Below are 19,681 nucleotides of genomic sequence, written 5' to 3' on the forward strand. Positions count from 1 at the left end.
TTTTTCTGTAAAATAGTATTTTAAATGTGATTATCATTTTTTCTCCTTGGAGGTAAAATAATCTTTATATTATTGGAAAAGTTTTAAATATTTATTTGTTTTCTAATTATTAATGTTAACAGTAACACAATAGGTATTGTATGAGTTGTATGGTTTTCAAGCTAGAGATGTGGTTCAGGAAGCAGACAATTATGTGCTGTGTATGCTCAAAGACCTGGTTCAATCTTTACCCTAAGAATATCAAGGTTTGATTAGTAATATGGGTTACAAATAGCATTAATTGCTAGTGATATTTTACTACAAGAAAGAATTTCTTTGCCACAAAGATATATTGTAGTTAAATTCAGTACCATTGAGCTGATGTATTTATTTGAATTTGATGATACATACACAGTTCAATGTAAAGCAAAACTTAAAGCAATTAAACATCAATGCTAATAGTATTTCATTTTAAAATCATCTTTTGCATCCTAGATGGGTCTCCAATAACTGTTTCACAGGCTGGTCTTGTAATTGTGATCTTGCTGCCATCACTTTATATGGTATGCTTTTCATTGGATAGCTGAATCTTAGCTTTTAAACAGATATTACTTTTTGTACATAAAATAATCATAATCTATCCACTAAAGAGCAATGGGGAGTAAGGAACTATGATTATGCTGGTACAATGGCATGTATTAGCTTAATATGAATGTAAGAAACAATAAGAAATCAGTGCATGGTGTCTGGATGGAATAAGGATACATAAGTATATTAATACGAATGAGACCTTAACATCTAAGCAATATGCTCACTTCATAATATAATAGTCAAGTTTGCTTTTAAGTCAACTAATAAGTAGGCAAAAATATTAAAATATAAAGAGTGGATCTATAGAAAATAAAAGAGAAACACGTGTTAATGTTGAATATTTTATTATAATATTTGAAATACAACATCCATTTAAATCTTTCTAACAACTTTTATTCTTCTCATTCACACACAGAATTTAACCTTGGTGTTCTTTTCTTGTCCTTTCATTCTAAAACAATATATATATATATTATTATATATATATAGATAGATAGATATGACAACTTTTAATAGTATAAAAATTCTATGAGACAAGATTGTACACTTTTTCCTTTGTTTTTTTAAGGACATCTGTCACATCTTTGTTCCTCAAGCTGTATATTAAGGGGTTCAACATAGGGATAACCTGGGTGTAAAAGATGGAAGTCCCTTTACCAGTGTCAATGGAGTGAGTGGATGTAGGTTGCAAATACATACATATCAAAGTCCCATAAAAGACGATGACAACTGTCAGGTGGGACCCACACGTAGAGAAAGCCTTCCATTTACCCTCAGTAGAGTTAATCCTTAGAATTGCCATAAGGATAAGTAGATAGGACCCAATTACTATAAGAAGAGACGAAAGCAAATTAAAAGCTGAGAAGATTAAAATTATTGCCTCAATTTCATGTGTGTTTGAGCAGGCCAAAGTTAACAAAGGGAGAGCATCACAGTAGAAATGACTGATGACATTGTAGCCACAAAAGGATAAAGTGAAAATCTTTATGTTAATTATAAGTGAGACAATTATACTATAGAGATAGGGAATTGTGACTAGTATCCAACATACTTTTTGTGACATGATGACAGTATAGAGGAGTGGTTTACAGATGGCCACATAACAGTCATAAGACAATGCAGAAAGAATAAAAAATTCACAAACAATGAACATACTAAAGAAAGATGATTGGATATCACAGGCATTAAATGATATTGTATTTTGATCTACAAGAAAATTTCTCAACATTTTTGGTCCCACAGCTGTTGAATAACCAAGATCAGTAGTAGCAAGGTGTCTGAGAAAGAAGTACATGGGTGTTTGCAGCCCGGAATCCACCATGGTAAGGATGATCATGCCCAAGTTGCCAAACAGTGAGGTCAGATAAATGATGAGGAACAGTCCAAACAATGGTACCTGAAACTCAGGGTGGTAAGTGATGCCCACCAGGATGAATTCAGTCACCATTGTGAGATTATATTTCTCCATTAGAGAAGATCAGAAAGTCTATTCTGAATAAAGGCACCAGCATTATTAGTAGTTTTCAAATATATAGAGTTATTTTATTTACCAAACTAATATAAATTATATATTTCTTATAAAATATTTGAATATGAATTCATCTGCACAAAAATGGCATACGTACAAAATTGCATCAAGTAATTGCCTGCAATAATTTTATTTGCCAAGTAAAACATAAACTGTCACATTTATCTCATTTTTAGTGTAAAACTAAGACAGGGAATTATGCCCTTTGTCAAATACCTCAAATATGTATTGCCCAAAGTATTAAAATTTTAATGCTGATAAACCTTGATTGGCAGGCTCATGTATGTAGTACGTTCAAAATATTAGATGTGAAGAAAAAAAATAAAACTTCAAAAACTGTAGAACTTTGAAACTTCACAGACTTGGATAAAATTATTAACTTTTTCATTTTATTTCTCATATAAATAAAACTATATTTTGATATTATAATTATATTTTTATGTTATATAACATTCATGATGATTATAATACACACATCTACTGAGAACTTTTTAATAATTTGGACACTCTAGATACATATGTAGATGTGTAAAATCCTAAAAGCTATAGCTAAAACAGATAGCATCATCATAACCCTTAGTCAATGTATTTTAGGTAAGTTAATGAAAATATTGTAGCACATCACACTTGGAGTTGTCCTTATTTGAAGAAAAAGTAAACTGTACAGCATATCTATGCAACCACCTTTCACCTTGACCTAGTGTAGAGAAACATTCATTTAAAAATAATTCATCATGGATAGAATACCTTCTCAGTATAAACAGAACTAAGAAGGCTTTGTACTTTTTACTAAAAAGATGAACAGGCACTAAATATGGGATTCTGTGCTCTACAACCACAGTCCACAAATATGATAATCACTAGTTCAAAGAGTCATTGTGTACAGTAACTTACCTGGAAAAAAAATGTCCCTCATATGTGGATGTGCACACCCCATAGGATAGAGGCTTTTGTTTTTGTTTTGACCTAAAATGATGAGCAAATAGAAACTGGTCATGAAACAGATGAGCCACACAACTAACCTACCATCTACCTGTACCACTCAATGGTAAAATTTAACAAGTCTGTTATTTAGAATTATATCTCTGTATCCATTTTCTTTACTTTTTATAATTTTAATATTTTATTGAAAACAGAGTTTCTCATACAATGTATTTCCCTCCCCAACTCCTCTCAGATCCTTCCCATCTCCCCACCCACCCAAATCCATACCTTTTCTTTGTCTCATTAGAAAACGAACAACAAGATTCCTTCGTTATATAATTTAATCTTTCACTGATAGGTAATTTTTAGTATAATTGATACATATATAACAAAGAAATATGTTATAGCTCAGAACTGATCTAGGAATATATGAAGAGTTGTTTTTTTTTTTAAAATGAAAGAAAACATACTTAAATTGGTTATATGATGACTTGTCAAAATTCCTCTTTGATAAACAAGAGTTCTGAAAGAGAATATATGTTTTAAAATGTCAATAATAAATGTGACTGCTTCCTATTATTTGATTGATTGTGGTACACAAACATCATAGTGAAAAAGAAAATGTTGTAGGTGGCATTTGAAATGATTCATTGGTATAGCAGAAAATCCTCCTGTTAGCATAAGATCATCTTCCCAATAAGATATAGGACACAGTGCAAATAACTCTATTCTCAGAAGAAGCATCACTGTAAAAATTACAAGGAAATGGCAGGTATAAATATTGAAAAATGCATGTCTCACATTTTCTTAATAGGAAAAAATAAATCATACACAGGAGACATGAAATGTAGCCACATTAGCCTCTGAACACAGTACAATGAAGTCAGTTTGAACATCCTGTTTAAAGTTGATTTCTTTTTAATGCCTTTTTTATGGCATAAAGCAATGTAGTGTGGCTTACAATATGTTGTCAAATACTTTCCTTGTGCATCTGGTGATCTTTCATGACAATATACTCTTCACATGTGAAATATGAAGTAATCAGATGACTGAAATATATAAATAGCTCTAGAAATTCTGGAAGCTACCTACTCTCCCCTTTTCTATTGGTTTGTTTTACGAAGGTAAAAGTTAAAAGAATAAGGTAAATACAATATGAGTTTTCTAGTAAAAAAGATAAAGCACCTGGACTTTATTTTATAAAATATTTTAATAGGTAGTTTAATGATGTATACCACAAAATAGATTTTTAAATGTCATTATACTAAATCTATTTGTAAATATCTTCTTACTCTCTAGTAATTTTTTTTTCACACCTGTGGTGAGATGCAAACTCTGTTTGTCTCAGGAAAGGATGAGGAACTTTTCCACTGATGGTTCAGCTACAAAAAGTTACTTGTTTCCAATCTTGAAAACCTGATTTGTTTTCTGAAACCCACTGGATTCAAGAAGTGAAATAACTCTTACAAGACACAAATCACACCTGTCAACATTTCAGGAGATTAAAAACCTAAGGGCAGCAAGGTTATAGGTCCTGGATAGAATATATGATGATTCTAATGGAAATTGTTTTGCAGTGACTATTGAAGACTTACATACATAGATAAGTAGATCTCCCAACACTCATCAAAGAAGCAAATGTTTGTAGTAAATTGTGATGAACAGAGAAGCACAAATGATCAGTGTGCAGCGAATAGAAAGCCTCCACAGTATTCAGCACTACTTGTGAAGGCTACATCATAGCCCCGTGCTTGCAAGGCTAAGGCATCGTCCCAGAACTGTTGTTGGTCTTAGAAGTCTGTAAGTATCAGTGGCAATGGGTAACTGCAACCAAATTATATTTTCCAGTCACACCAGAGCTATTCTGCTCAGGAAATAAAAGTGATTGTGCCCATATGCAAAAGAACTGTTGCAGATCAAGCCAGGTATTAAAAAAAAACACAAACAAAAACAAAAACAAAAACCCCAAAAACCAAGAAACATGTTTGTGGAGGTGATGAGAAAGGTTCTAAGTCTAGCTAAGAAACTATTGATGTTAATTTGTTTTAGCTGAGTAACGAAGAGTCATTATTATTGAAGGAGTATTCATACCCCATTGCATGCAAAATTCAAAGGTATATTACTATATATTTTATTTCAAAGCATAATAACCGAGCTAGTTTAACATATCAAATATAAACTATTTTGTATTTCATGAATATCTTTACTTTGAAATGCATTCATTAATGATGTAAATTTCAGACTCTAAGAACTGCTTTAATCTGAATATAGTTATTTATGTAGGTAAATTTTTTTTTATTTTTTTTTGAGACAGTGTTGGTTTTAGTTATGAGGCATTACTCTGAGTAAATCAGAATTTCATAAATACGTGAGGCTCACACACCACAGTAAAGAACCAATGTACTTATTAAATAAAATATCTAACACAAATAGAACAGTAACGTTTAGATTCTAGTGCTCTTCCCCCTAATCCTTCAGATATTCTGCAGTTTATTCTTACCCATGAAACAGCACACACAGGTTTGAATACAACAGGAATACTCCCAATTCTTTTCGTTTATATCCACTTAACCATTAATGACAAAACCCAAAGGAAATGTCCCAGAGGGATTTTGCCTCATTTATCATCTGGTTAGAAATTATATAAATGAAAATGTGCTAAATGGTGGGAAAAGAACACAAACAAACTACAATATTCCCAGAATAAAACCTCTCCCACTACACTGTTCAGTGATAAACAATAAATATACAAAAACAGAAACGTATTGAGCATTATTGAAAACACGTTAGTTCTTATTGCAAAGAGGATTTTTTTTCTTCCCACATTAAATTCATTTTGTTTTATTCATTTTCTTTTTTGAGAGAGTCTCACTATTTAACCCACTCTGTCCTGGAATTCATTTCTGTCTCCAAAGCTGAAATTGAAGAACAGCACCACCACATGTCATCAGAAGAGTGTGTTTGATTTTAATTTAATAATTTATTATTAATTATTAGATATTTTCTTTATTTATATTTAAAATTTTATCCCTGTTTTACTTATTTCCTATCTGAAAACCCCCTATCTCATTCTCCCTCACACTGATTACTAACCCACACACTCCTGCTTCCCTGTCCTGGTATTCCCCTACACTGGGACATAGAGACTTCACAGGACCAAGGGCCATTCCTCTCCTTCATGTCCCACAAGACCATCCTCTGATACATATGCAGCTAGAGCCTTGAGTGTATTCTTTGGTTAGTGGTTTAGTCCCTGGGAGCTCCAGGGGTACTGGTTAGTTCATCTTGATGTTTGTCCTATATGGTTGCAAGCTCCTTCAGCTCCTTCAGTCCTTTATCTAGCTCCTCCATTGAGGACCTTGGGCTCAGTCCAATGGTTCGCTGAGAGCATCCACCTCTGTATTTGTCAGGCAGTGGCAGAGCCTCTCAGAAGATAGATATATCAGGTTCCTGTCAGCAAGCACTTGTTGGCATCCACAATAGTGTCTGGTTTAGGTCTGTATATGAGATGGGTCCCCAGCTGGGACAGTCACTGGATGGCTTTTCCTTCAGTTTCTGCTCCACATTTTTCTCTGTATCTCCTCACATGGATATTTTGATCCCCCTTCTAAGAGGGACCGAAGTATCCACACTGCGGGCTTCCTTCCTCTTGAACTTCATGTGGTCTGTGAATTATCCAATATATACAAAGAACTCAACAAGTTAGACTCCAGGAGAACCAAATGAACCTATTAAAAATGGGGTAAAAAGCTAAACAAATAATTCTCAACTGAGGAATACAGAATAGCTGAGAAGCACCTAAATAAATCTTCAACATCCTTAGTCAAAAGGGAAATGGAAATCAAAAGAACCCTGAGATTCCAGCTCACACCAGTCAAAATGTCTAAGATTAAAAACAGAGATGACAGCAGATGCTGGTGAGGATGTGGAGAAAGAGGGACACTCCTCCATTGCTGAGGGCATTGCAAGCTGATACAACCACTCTAGAAATAAGTTTTGTTGTTCCTCATAAAATTGGACATAGTAATACTTGAGGGCCCAGCTATACCACTCCTGGGCATATACCCAGAAGATGCTCCAACATGTAGTAAGACACATGCTCCACTATGTTCATAGCAGACTTATTTGTAATAGCCAGATGGAAAGCACCCAGATGTCCTTCAACAGAGGAATGTATACAGAAAATGTGGTACATTTATATAATGGAGTACTACTCAGCTATTAAAACGATAAATTCATGAAGTTCTTATACAAATGAATGGAACTAGAAAATATCATCTTAGGTGACATAACCCAATCACAAAAGAACACACATGGTATGCCCTCGTTGATAAGTGGAGTTTAGTCCAGAAGTGAGGAATAGCCAAGAGAATTTGTGATGTCGAATTCTTTTTCAGACCCAGCTTTCTCCTTGTATAGCTTTTAAGTTGGACAAGTATTGGGTCAAAGGCTTTGTGAGTGGATTGGTGTCCCCCTCCCTCCATGTGAATTCTAGCCTGGCTATAGGAGGTGGTCATTTTAAACTCCATATCCTTCACTGTTAGGAGTCTCTGCTAGAGTCACTCTTATATCTCCCTACTCTTTGGCCTGTCCCAGAGATGCCCCTGGCCCAACCTGGGGCCCTGGGACCACATCCTCTAGCCCCAGGGTTATGGGAGAGAGGGAAGAGTGAAGAGCGGTTCCCATAACTGCAAGAGTAAGCACAGAGGATCTTGAGCATAGACTGTCTATGGTTTCAGACCTTTTTGTAGAAAGACAAGGAGGAAGAGAGTAAGAGTGAGAGAGGAGAGGAGAGGAGAGGAGAGGAGAGGAGAGGGGAGGGGAGGGGAGGGAAGAGGAGGGGAGAGGAGAAAGGAGAGGAGAAAGGAGAGGAGAGGAGAAAGGAGAGGATAAGACATAGAGGAGAGAGGAGTGAGAGAAATGAGAGGTAAGAGAAAAAAGGAATGAGAGAAGTGAGAGAGGAGAGAAGACAGAGAGAGGAGTGAGAGGGTAAGAGTGAGGAGTAAAAGAGCAAGATGGGGCCAAGCAGCCCCTCTTATGGTCTTTACTGTTGCTAGGTAACTGTGAAGGAGTTTAACCTGAAGGTCAGAAGCATGGGACATTGCCTATGTGAATTCTAGCAATGCTTCTCTTGTAGGGGCTGTGGAGGGCAGTAACTTAGACAGGAGCCAAAGTTCCAGGAGTATAAGGGAATGCCTACCGTGTCATGTACGTGAACTATGACAAATCCGGGGTTCAGACCTCAGCTTGACTCGAGACCAGCCTGTCTGTACATAGCCCAATGCCCCACAAGATATGTTTAAGCCTGTACTTAATTTCACTTTTGTAATATCGTATTAGCTAGGCTTTGGTATAAAATCAATAAAATGATTGTCAAGCCAAATTTAATGTATTCTTGGGTAAATAGTTATAGGCTTTGTTTCTTTATTCAAGTTATCCTATGTTAACAGAACCTCAGACTAACTATGTATCCCCGGCTGTCCTTAGCATCCTCATCCTTCTGCCTCCATACTCCCATTAATTATGGCGATGATATTATATCCAATAACCAAAATATAATATATAAACATACTTTAATAAATAAATATACTTATATAATTTAGTATAAAATAATTAGTATAATTTGGTATAGTAAATATACTTATAATACATATAATTTACTTTTAGAAGAGAGACAATATTAAATCACTGAGTAAAGAGAAGTGTGAATTGTTGAGTTAAGATTAATCCAATAACAAGACAGAAGGAAAGTAATGCTAGCTGTCGTGCAGAGTCAAGTCATCTATAACATGCCCCGACACACACACATGCATTGAAAATTATACAATACTAGATGATTCATTGAAATTGTGAACTATTTAACCACTAAATATATGGTGTTAATTTTTACAATCATATAGACCATGACATTAAAGAATTAAAATGTGAAATCTCAATGATGTAAGTTTGCCTATGAAGTGAAGGAATTTGTGTGCTTGGATACTACTAAGACCTTCATATCAACATTATAGGCTTCATTACTCTGACAAAGTGATGAAAATCTTTTCAAAACACTAATAATAAAATTATATATGAATAACAAATGAGTGTAAATATTAAAGATATTAAAATGCATTTTCATACCAATAAATATACAGGAACAAGTAAAAACCAAGCAATTTATTGTACACTTACATTAAAAAAATGAATGTAAGATACTCAAAAAACCTGTCCATTTGTTTGTTTTTTGAGGAAAGGATTCTCTGTATAGGCTTGGTTGTCCTGGAACTCACGCTGTAGACCAGGCTGGCCTTGAACTCAGAAATCTGCTTGCCTCTGCTTCCCGGCCCTTTTATTTTTTATACACAATAAAAACCATGTTACCATCCTTTGTAGACTTAAAAAAGTCACTGTGATGATTCATTTTTTCAATTGTAGTGTATATAATCTGTCTTTTCTTTGAGGAAACATTGTTTTTTACTGTTTTCTTAACTGAAAATTATAAAACAAGTAAATTTATTTGATTTGCAGAATTATAACCTTAAATAACATGTGTGTTCTATAAAAAATATTTTGTATGGATTTCCCTGTTTTTCTAAGAACATATTTTACATCTTTATTTCTCAAGCTGTAAATCAGGGGATTCAACATGGGGGGTTATTAAGGTATAAAAGATGGAAACCACCTTGTCAGTGTCTAAGGTGTGACTGAAATTAGGTTGTAATTAATACAGTAATTTAGGTTGTACATAAATATCAAAGTCCCATAGAAGATAGTGACTACTCTCAGATGAGACCCACAAGTGGAGAAAGCCTTATGCCTGCCCTCAGTAGAGTTCATTCTAAGAATAGCTCTAAGAATGAGCAGATAGGAGACAAGAATGACCAGTGGTGAAGAAATCAAGTTAATAGTTGATAAAATAAACATTATCATTTCATTTTCCTTTCTATATGAGCAGAGCAGAGATATCAAGGGTGTACCATTATAAAAGAAACGATTGATAATGTTGGGGCCACAGAAGGAAGAAGGAAAAATATTTATGGTGACTATGAGAGCAACAAATATACTGTAAAGGTATGGGACTGCCACCAGGATCCAACATACTCTTTGTGACATAATGACATTATAGTTGAGTGGTTTACAGGTGGCAACATAACAGTCATAAGATATTGCAGACAGAATAAAAAAATTCACTTACAATGAACTGAAGAAAGATGACTGGAATGCACAGTCATAAAATATTTTTTTATTTTGTTCTACAAGAAAATTTCTTAGCATTTTTGGTCCCACGGCTGTTGGCTGTTGAATAGTAGTAGGTGTCTGAGAAAGAAATACATGGGTGTTTGCAGCCTGGAATCCACCATGGTAAGGATGATTATCCCGAGCTTATTCCCGTCTCTCGGGAAATAAACACAGGACACACCAGGTTCTTCCGTGGTTAACTTTTACTTCATATCATAGTGAGGTACACAAAGAAGACTCAGAAAGTGTGTGGCTTAAATACTTTTGGTGAGGTGTCTAAACTAGGACTGGTAGCAACACCCATGATCCTCATGCACCCTGGGGATAGGCTAAAGCCCCCAGGGGTTGGGCAAAAGCCCTGGGAGACTGACTAGTGACTTTGGCGGGCTGTGCTCTCGCAGCTGCGCACAAAGAGGTTTAGCACCATCTAGTGGCGGCACATATATTGCAGCCCTTTACAGATGCTCATGCCCAAGTTGCCCACCAGTATGATCAGATAGATGATGGGGAACAGTCCAAACAATGGGACCTGCAGCTCAGGGCAGTCAGTGTTGCCCACCAGAATGAATTCAGTCACCATTGTAAAGTTGTGACTCGCCATCAGGTTTATGAGAAATTCTGTTTTGAGTGGAAATCATTGCACAGTCAATAGATTTCAAGTGCCATTTGGTGAGTTTTTATCATCTAAACGTGCTTAAATAAATTATCTTCAAACATTGAAATTTATTTTGAAATATATTAAAATATGTATATATCTTCTGTAATCTACACACACACATGCAAACATGTGATGTGAAATACACAATTATGAATATTTAGTTTTGTTCCAATAATAACTTAAATCAGAGAATACCGTAATTAACTGCCAATGTTTGCTCTTCCCAACTGTATTGAGAGCAGTCACTTTAATTCACTACTACACTATATATATATATGCATATATATATATGACAAAGAAAATCAAGTATATAAATTGTAGACAGTTATCGATAGAACATTGATGAAATTTATTTTTCTGATATTTTTATTTCTGACATGGTTACTAACACACATTAGCACTTAATGTTTATGTACTTGTGGTAATGTAAATATACTACATGAAGACTGAAGTGTGAACACTATGCCCCTCCTTAGAAGTGGGAACAAAACACCCTTGGAAGGAGTTACAGAGACAAAGTTTGGAGCTGAGATAAAAGGATGGACCATGTAGACACTACCATATCCGGGGATCCATCCCATAATCAGCTTCCAAATGCTGACACCATTGCATACACTAGCAAGATTATGCTGAAAGGACCCTGATATAGCTGTCTCTTGTCAGAGTATGCCTGGGCCTAGCAAACATAGAAGTGGACGCTCACAGTCGGCTATTGGATGGATCACATGGCCCCCAATGAAGGAGCTAGAGAAAGTACCAAAGAAGCTAAAGGGATCTGCAACCCTATAGGTGGAACAACATTATGAACTAACCAGTACCCCGGAGCTCTTGACTCTAGCTGCATATGCATCAAAAGTTGGCCTAGTCGGCCATCACTGGAAAGAGAGGCCCATTGGACACGCAAACTTTATATGCCCCAGTACAGGGGAACGCCAGGGCCATAAAAGGGGAGTGGGTGGGTAGGGGAGAGGGGGTGGGTGGCTATGGGGGACTTTTGGTATAGCATTGCAAATGTAAATGAGCGAAATACCTAATAAAAAATGGAAAAAAAAAAAAAGAAGACTGCCACAAGAAAAGAATGCCAACTCTAACAACAAAACAGATCCTGAAGAAATCCAAAACATCATCAGATCCTTCTACAAAAGGCTGTACTCAATAAAACTGGAAAACCTGGATGAAATGGACAAATTTCTAGACAGATACCAGGTACCAAAGTTAAATCAGGATCAGGTTAATGATCTAAACAGTCCTACATCCCCTAAAGGAATAGAAGCAGTCATTAAAAGTTTCCCAACCAAAAAAAAAGCCCAGGAGCAGATGAGTTTAGTGCAGATTTCTATCAGACCTTCAAAGAAGAATTAATTCAAGTTCTTCACAAACTATTCCACAAAATAGAAGCAGAAGATACTCTACCCAATTCATTCTATGATACGCAATTACTCTGATACCTAAACTACAGAAAGACCCAACAAAGATAGCGAACTTTAGACCAATTTCCCTTATGAATATCGATGCAAAAGTACTCAATAAAATGCTCGCTAATGGAATCCAAGAGCACATCAAAACAATCATCTATCCTGACCAAGTAGGTTTCATTCCAGGGATGCAAGGATGGTATAATATACGGAAATCCATCAATGTAATCCATTCTATAAACACACTCAAAGACAAAAACTACATGATCAGCTTGTTATATGCTGAGAAAGCAATTGACAAAATCCAACACCCATTCATGATAAAAGTCTTGGAAAGAATAGGAATTCAAGGCCCATACCTAAACATGATAAAAGCAATCTACTGCAAACCAGTAGCTAAAATCAAAGTAAATGGTGAGAAGCTAGAAGCAATCCAACTAAAACCAGGGAGTAGACAAGGCTGCCCACTTTCTCCCTACCTATTCAACATTGTACTTGAAGTACTTGCCAGAGCAATTCGACAACAAAAGGAGATCAAGGGGATACAAATTGGAAAAGAAGAAGTCAAAATATCACTTTTTGTAGATGATATGATAGTATATATAAGTGACCCTAAAAATTCCACCAGAGAACTCCTAAACCTGATAAACAGCTTAAGTTAAGTAACTGGATATAAAATTAACTCAAAGAAATCAATGACCTTTCTCTACACAAAGTATAAACAGGCTGAGAAAGAAATTAGAAAAACAACACCCTTCTGAATAGTCAAAAATAATATAAAATACCTTGGTGTGACTCTAACTAAGGAAGTGAAATGTATGTTAAGAACTTCAAGTCTCTGAAGAAAGAAATTAAAGATCTCAGAAGATGAAAAGATCTCCCATGCTCATGGATTGGCAGGTTCAATATAGTAAAATGGCTATCTTGCCAAAAGCAATCTACAGATTCAATGCAATCCCCAACAAAATTCCAACTCAATTCTTCAATGAATTAGAAAGGGCAATCTGCAAATTCATCTGGAATAACAAAAAACCTAGGATAGCAAAAACTCTTCTCAAGGATAAACCTCTGGTGGAATCACCATGCCTAACCTAAAGCTGTACTACAGAGCAATTGTGATAAACACTGCATGGTACTGGTTTAGTGACAGACAAGTAGACCAATGGAATAGAATTGAAGACCCAAAAATGAACCCAAACACCTATGGTCACTTGATCTTTGACAAGGGATCTAAAACCATCCAGTGGAAAAGAGACAGCATTTTCAACAAATGGTCCTGTCACAACTGGCAATTATCATGTAGAAGAATGTAAATTGATCCATTCCTATCTCCTTGTACTAAGGTCAAATCTAAGTGGATCAAGGAACTCCACATAAAACCAGAGACAGTCAAACTTATAGAGGAGAAAGTGGGGAAAAACCTGAAAGATATGGGCACAGGAGAAAAATTCCTGAATAGAACAGCAATGGTTTGTGCTATAAGATCAAGAAATGACAAATGGGACCTCATGAAACTGCAAAGCTTCTGTAAGGCAAAAGACACCGTCAATATGACAAAAAGGCCACCAACAGATTGGGAAAGGATCTTTACCTATCCTAAATGAGATAGGGGATAATATACAACATATATAAAGAACTCAAGAAGGTGGACTCCAGAAAATCAAATAACTCCATTAAAAAATGGGGTTCAGAGCTAAACAAAGAATTCTCACCTGAGAATTCTGACCAAATGGCTGAGAAGCACCTGAAAAAAATGTTCAGCATCCTTAATCATCAAGGAAATGCAAATCAAAACAACCCTGAGATTCCACCTCACACCAGTCAGAATGGCTAAGATCAAAAATTCAGGTGACAGCAGATGCTGGCGAGGATGTGGAGAAAGAGGAACACTCCTCCATTGTTGGTGGGATTGCAAGCTTGTACAACCACTCTGGAAATCAGTCTGGCGGTTCCTCAGAAAATTGGACATAGTACTACTGGAGAAACCTGCAATACCTCTCCTGGGCATATATCCAGAAGATGTTCCACCGGTAAGAAGGACACATGCTCCACTATGTTCATAGCAGCCTTATTTATAATAGCCAGAAGCTGGAAAGAACCCAGATGCAACAGAGGAATGGATACAAAAAAATGTGGTATATTTACACAATGGAGTACTACTCAGCTATTAAAAATAATGAATTTATGAAATTCCTAGGCAAATGGTTGGACCTGGAAGGCATTATCCTGAGTGAGGTAACCCAATCACAAAAGAACTCAAATGATATGTACTCACTGATAAGTGGATATTAGCCCAGAAACTTAGAATACCCAAGATATAAGATACAATTTGCAAAACACATGAACCTCAAGAAGAACGAAGACCTAATTGTGGACACTTTGTCCCTTCTTAGAATTGGGAACAATCATGGAAGGAGTTACAGAGACAAAGTTTGGAACTGAGACAAAAGGATGGACTATCTAGAGACTGCCATACCCTGGCATCCATCCCATATCAGCCTCCAAATACTGAAACCATTGCACACACTAGCAAGATTTTGCTGAAAGGACCCTGATATAGCTGTCTCTTGTGAGGCTATGCCAGGGCCTAGCAAACACACAAGTGGATGCTCAGAGTCTGCTATTGGATGGATCACAGGGCCCTCAATGGAGGAGCTAGAGAAAGTACCCAAGGAGCTAAAGGGATCTGCAAACCTATAGGTGGAACAATAATATGAACTAACCAGTACTCCCCGGAGCTCGTGTCTCTAGCTGCATATGTATCAGAAGATGGCCTAGTTGGCCATCAGTGGAAAGAGAGGCCCATTGGTCTTGCAAAATTTATATGCCTCAGTACAGGGGAATGCCAGGGCCAAGAAGTGGGAGTGGGTGGGGGGCAGTGGAGTGGAGGGGAGGGTATGTGGGAATTTTGGGATGGCATTGGAAATGTAAATGAAGAAAATACCTAATTAAAAAAAAAGGAAAAAAAAAGAAAATGTGCATCGGGAAAGTAATTACTGAACCAAGAAACTTGAACTAGTTATTGTCTTTGTTTAAAGCTATTAGGTTGCAAGTTACTTTTTAATAGATATTGAACACGCACAAAAAAGAATATAAATGCTAATTATTGCATATCTGAATAATATCCAATTGTGGTCCATTTTGTATTAGTGTGATTTGTAATGATGTAAAGGACAAAATTAAGTACACTTACTACTGATTTTCTTATAGATTAGTGCAGACCTAAAATTTTTCCTTCGAAGACATTTAGGACTCAATGAAAAGAAAAGCATTCTTTAGTATACACATTCTTTAGTATACATTCTTTTGTTCACTGATAGTTGAATGCTATTTTTCAAAACTATAATCCCAGAAAATTTAATTGTTTTTAGTATAAAAAGGAGTTTTCCCATTTTCATAAAGGTATTAATTGTACCTTTTGACTCTCAAGTAATGATTTTCATACCACCTGTGTTATATAACTCAATACTTCCCCTCATTAAAGAATCAGAAATTTCTCAGAGAGATCTCTCCACAGGTAAAACTGCTTAGTGTGGGGATCTGAGTCTGGTCAAGAGGACACAAGGATGGACAGAGAGAACTCATTCATGAAGCTGTCCTCTGATCTCTGCACTAGTGCACTAACAATTTATGTATTGATTAGTATATAATAAATGCATTAAATCAGAAAAGAAGGAAAGATCTGGAGAGATCAAATGATCAGTAGAACTTTGTGAATATTTGAACAGAACAAAATTGAAAAGGAAGACTGCTGCATTAGAAATTACTGATGGCTTATGCATAAAGAAAGATAAAGTGAAAAAATCTTAGTTTTCATTAGAACAGACAAATTTATCTAGTAAAGATAATAATTACCGCTAGAAACCAACAAATTATTTTTTGACTGGACTAACATAAATGTAGAAATTTACTACTGGCCATTTAGTGGTCAAAGGACATGAAATAAGAATGAATTGTCACAACCTACTAGTGTGGCACAAAGTCTACAAGATACTGTCTTTTGATCCACAATAAAATATTCCAAAATTTTGGTTCTGACATCTGTTTAATATATAAGAATTGTAAGCTCAGAATCCTTCTTAGTAAGGGGAACAAAATACCCATGGAAGGAGTCACAGAGACAAATTTAGAACAGAGACTAAAGGAATGACCATGCAGAGACTGCCCCACATGGGGATCCATCCCATAAACAACCACCAAACCTAGACACAATGGCAAATGTCAACAAGAGCTTGCTGACAGGAGTCTGATATTGCTGTCTCCTGAGAGGCTCTGCCAGTTCCTGGCAAATACAGAAGTGGATCATACATTGGACAGAGCACAGGGTCCCAAATGAAGGAGCTAGAGAAAGTATCCAAGGAGCTGAAGGGGTTTGCAGACCCTTAGGAGGGACATCAATATTAACTAACCAGTACCTAAGAGCTCCCTGGGACTAAACCACCATTCAAAGAAATCATATGGTGGAACTTGTGGCTCTAGCTGTATATGTAGTAGAGGACGGCCTAGTTGGTCATCAATGGGAGGAGAGGCTCTTGGTCCTGTGAAGGTTCTATGCCCCAGTATAGGGGAGTACCATGCCTGGGAATGGGAATGGGTGGATTGGGTAGCAGGGAGATGGGGGAGGTGATACGGGATTTTTGGAGGGCAAACTAGGAAAGGGGATAACATTTTAAATGTAAATAAAGAAAATATCTAATAAAATAAAAGAACTGTAGAAGCAACATATATGACAAAGAAATTCACGGTGCTTTCTCTCTGAATTCCACCATAGTAATGAGTATTATACCCATATTGCTTATCATTGAGATCAGATAAATGGTTAGGAAAAATCCTAACAATGATATCTATATCATCCAGCAGTTTGTGATGACCGAAAGGATGAATTCAGTCACTACTTATGATAGCTTTTCAGATGAATTTTTCTAAATAAAACATTATATTATCAACAGAGTTGAACTATTATTATTTGGAGGAATTCTTATAAACTATTACAGAGTAAAGAAATATCATTCTTTCACTTTTAATATTTAATATTCTGTATTTAATATACATATAACACACCTGTATATAGCTTTCAAAACAGAAATAGACAAAGTTATAAAAAATGGTTCTGAAGTAAATTTGTGTTACAAAATAATATTTTTTGATGTTTACTAGTATTTGCTTTTGTAACTGTAGGAGTTATGTCCTTCCCTCAGATCAGGTGACAGCAACCCAATTGAACTCTAAAATATCCTGCTTCATCAAATTGGACCCTAAAAATATTATTGAATTGTTTATTTCTTTCAAGGTTAACAATCCTATGGAGACATAGAGATAATGGGTAGGCTCACAATAAATAAAAATATATTACAAAGTAGAGGTGGAGTTATAATTTATTGACATGGACATTAAAGAGTTTTAATATTGTCAAAATATTTGCTGATATATATGTGAATGTTTATCCATATTTTAAAATTTTGATTTCATCTTTTTATAATTATAACTGCATAGTGAAATGTAATCAGTACATTTAGTAATATGTAATAATGCAAAAATAATCCTGCAATAGCAGCTATGAACATTTAAAAAATTCCACCACTAGTCATTGAAAACTGTATTATGAAATGCTTAAAGTTACAGATATAGTAGCTAAAAGTGGTATATTGTAAAAGATATTGATTAGATATGTGTGTAAGTTTACTATTGAGGATCAAACACCAACAGAATTTATATGAAGAAATCAGCGAATATATGAACATATAAATTCTTTCTTAATTTTAATACAGTGTGTGCACACATTGGTAAATTTGAGGAAACACTTCATTAAAGACTCCTTTTCTCCTGTCCCAACCTGAAAAGCCTATTTATGTTTTGGAAAAAGAATGAGGATTTTGTGCTGTATTCTATCTAATATGTCCTAGGGGTGTACATGGAATGTAAAGCAAAATCACTAAAAATAAGTGAATAAAAATAGTCACTGGAAAATAAACCTGTGGTTTCCTACAGCTAGCAGAGTAACATAAGTATCTACATCAGGAATGGTTTCAAAGATGATCACATTTCACCATGTTCCAAGAATCTCCATTCCTGATAGCAATTCTGTATTTATCATTCTTTATTGTACTCAAGCTGCAATCCTACCACTAAAAGACCATCCAGAGACTGCCCCACCTAAGGACACCAAACCCAGACACCATTTCTGATACCAAAGAAGTGCTTGCTAACAGAAGCCTGATAAAATTGTCCCTTGAGAGACTCTGCAAGAGCCTGACTCGGATGCTCACAGCCAACCATCAGACTTAGCATGGGGACCTGAAGAGAAGAGTTAAGGGAAGTACTGGAGAAGCTGAAGGAGATTGCATCCCCAGAGGAAGAACAACAATATTAACTAATCAGACCCTCTAGAGCTCCCAAGGACTAAACAACCAACCAAAGATTATACATGGAGCTACCCATGGCTCCAGCTATATGTGTAACAGAGTATTTCCTTATCTGGAATCACTGAAAGAGACGTCCCTTGGTTCAATGCCCCAGCATAGGAGAATGCTAGGGCATTGAGGAGAGAGTAGGTGGATGGGTGAGATAGCACCCTTATAAAAGCAGGTGGGAGAAGAGCAAGGATATGGGGCAATGCAGAGGGGAGACCTGGAAGGGTATCAATATTTGAAATGTAAAGAGAAAACAACAATAAAAAAGAAAATCTTAACTGTGAATAGAGAATAGAATAGTCACAATTGTGCATTAAAGATAAAGATTGCTACTAGTAACCAAAATAATATTCTTGACATGAGAGTTTCATAAAAGCAGAGACTTAACAGTGGCTAAATAGTGGTCATAGGTCCTTGAAAACAGAATAAAAATCTTACAAGCAATGAGCCAAAGATAGAATGCTAACCATGTATCACAAATTCTAAAAGATACTGGTTTTTACCAGCAATAAAGTTTCTTAAGATTTTGGTTCCAACAGCTATTGAATAAATAAGAACTCTTATAGCTATATTTCTGAGAAAGAAGTACATGCAGCCAGGCGCCTACCATGGTAATGAGGATCATGCTCAAGGTGTTTATCATGGAAATGAAATAGATGATGAGGAACAATCACAACAGTGATGCCAATAGCTGAGGGAGATTTGTAGTATCCCACAGGATGAATTGGGTCACCACTCAGACCACTCTGTGTTGTGCTTTTCCATCCTAGGTAATTAATTTTTTTGTTAAGTAAAACATCATATTATCAACAGAATTTAGTAACTTTTGGAGGAATTTTTACAAACTATTTTAGGTAACATAAAACTAATTTGTTTCAAATTTAAATATGTAAAATTCCTTCGTTGATACACATGTGTAACACACTTATAAATGACTTTATAAACAGAAATACAG

At 35.7% G+C, this 19,681-nt stretch overlaps 1 protein-coding gene and 2 pseudogenes across 1 annotated transcript; all 3 read right to left on the minus strand.

The window, feature by feature from the left end:
- Positions 1-1,096: 1,096 nt before the first annotated feature.
- Positions 1,097-2,038, minus strand: Olfr1066 (olfactory receptor 1066). Its single transcript, NM_001011735.2, has one exon. It carries the CDS (start codon positions 2,036-2,038, stop codon positions 1,097-1,099), a length of 942 nt encoding a protein of 313 aa, NP_001011735.2.
- On the minus strand, positions 9,518-10,416 carry Olfr1069-ps1 (olfactory receptor 1069, pseudogene 1; annotated as a pseudogene).
- Olfr1070-ps1 (olfactory receptor 1070, pseudogene 1) lies at positions 18,985-19,459 on the minus strand (annotated as a pseudogene).

Source organism: Mus musculus, chromosome 2 (assembly GCF_000001635.26).
Source record: "Mus musculus strain C57BL/6J chromosome 2, GRCm38.p6 C57BL/6J".
In the NCBI taxonomy this organism is placed as follows: Eukaryota; Metazoa; Chordata; class Mammalia; order Rodentia; family Muridae; genus Mus; species Mus musculus.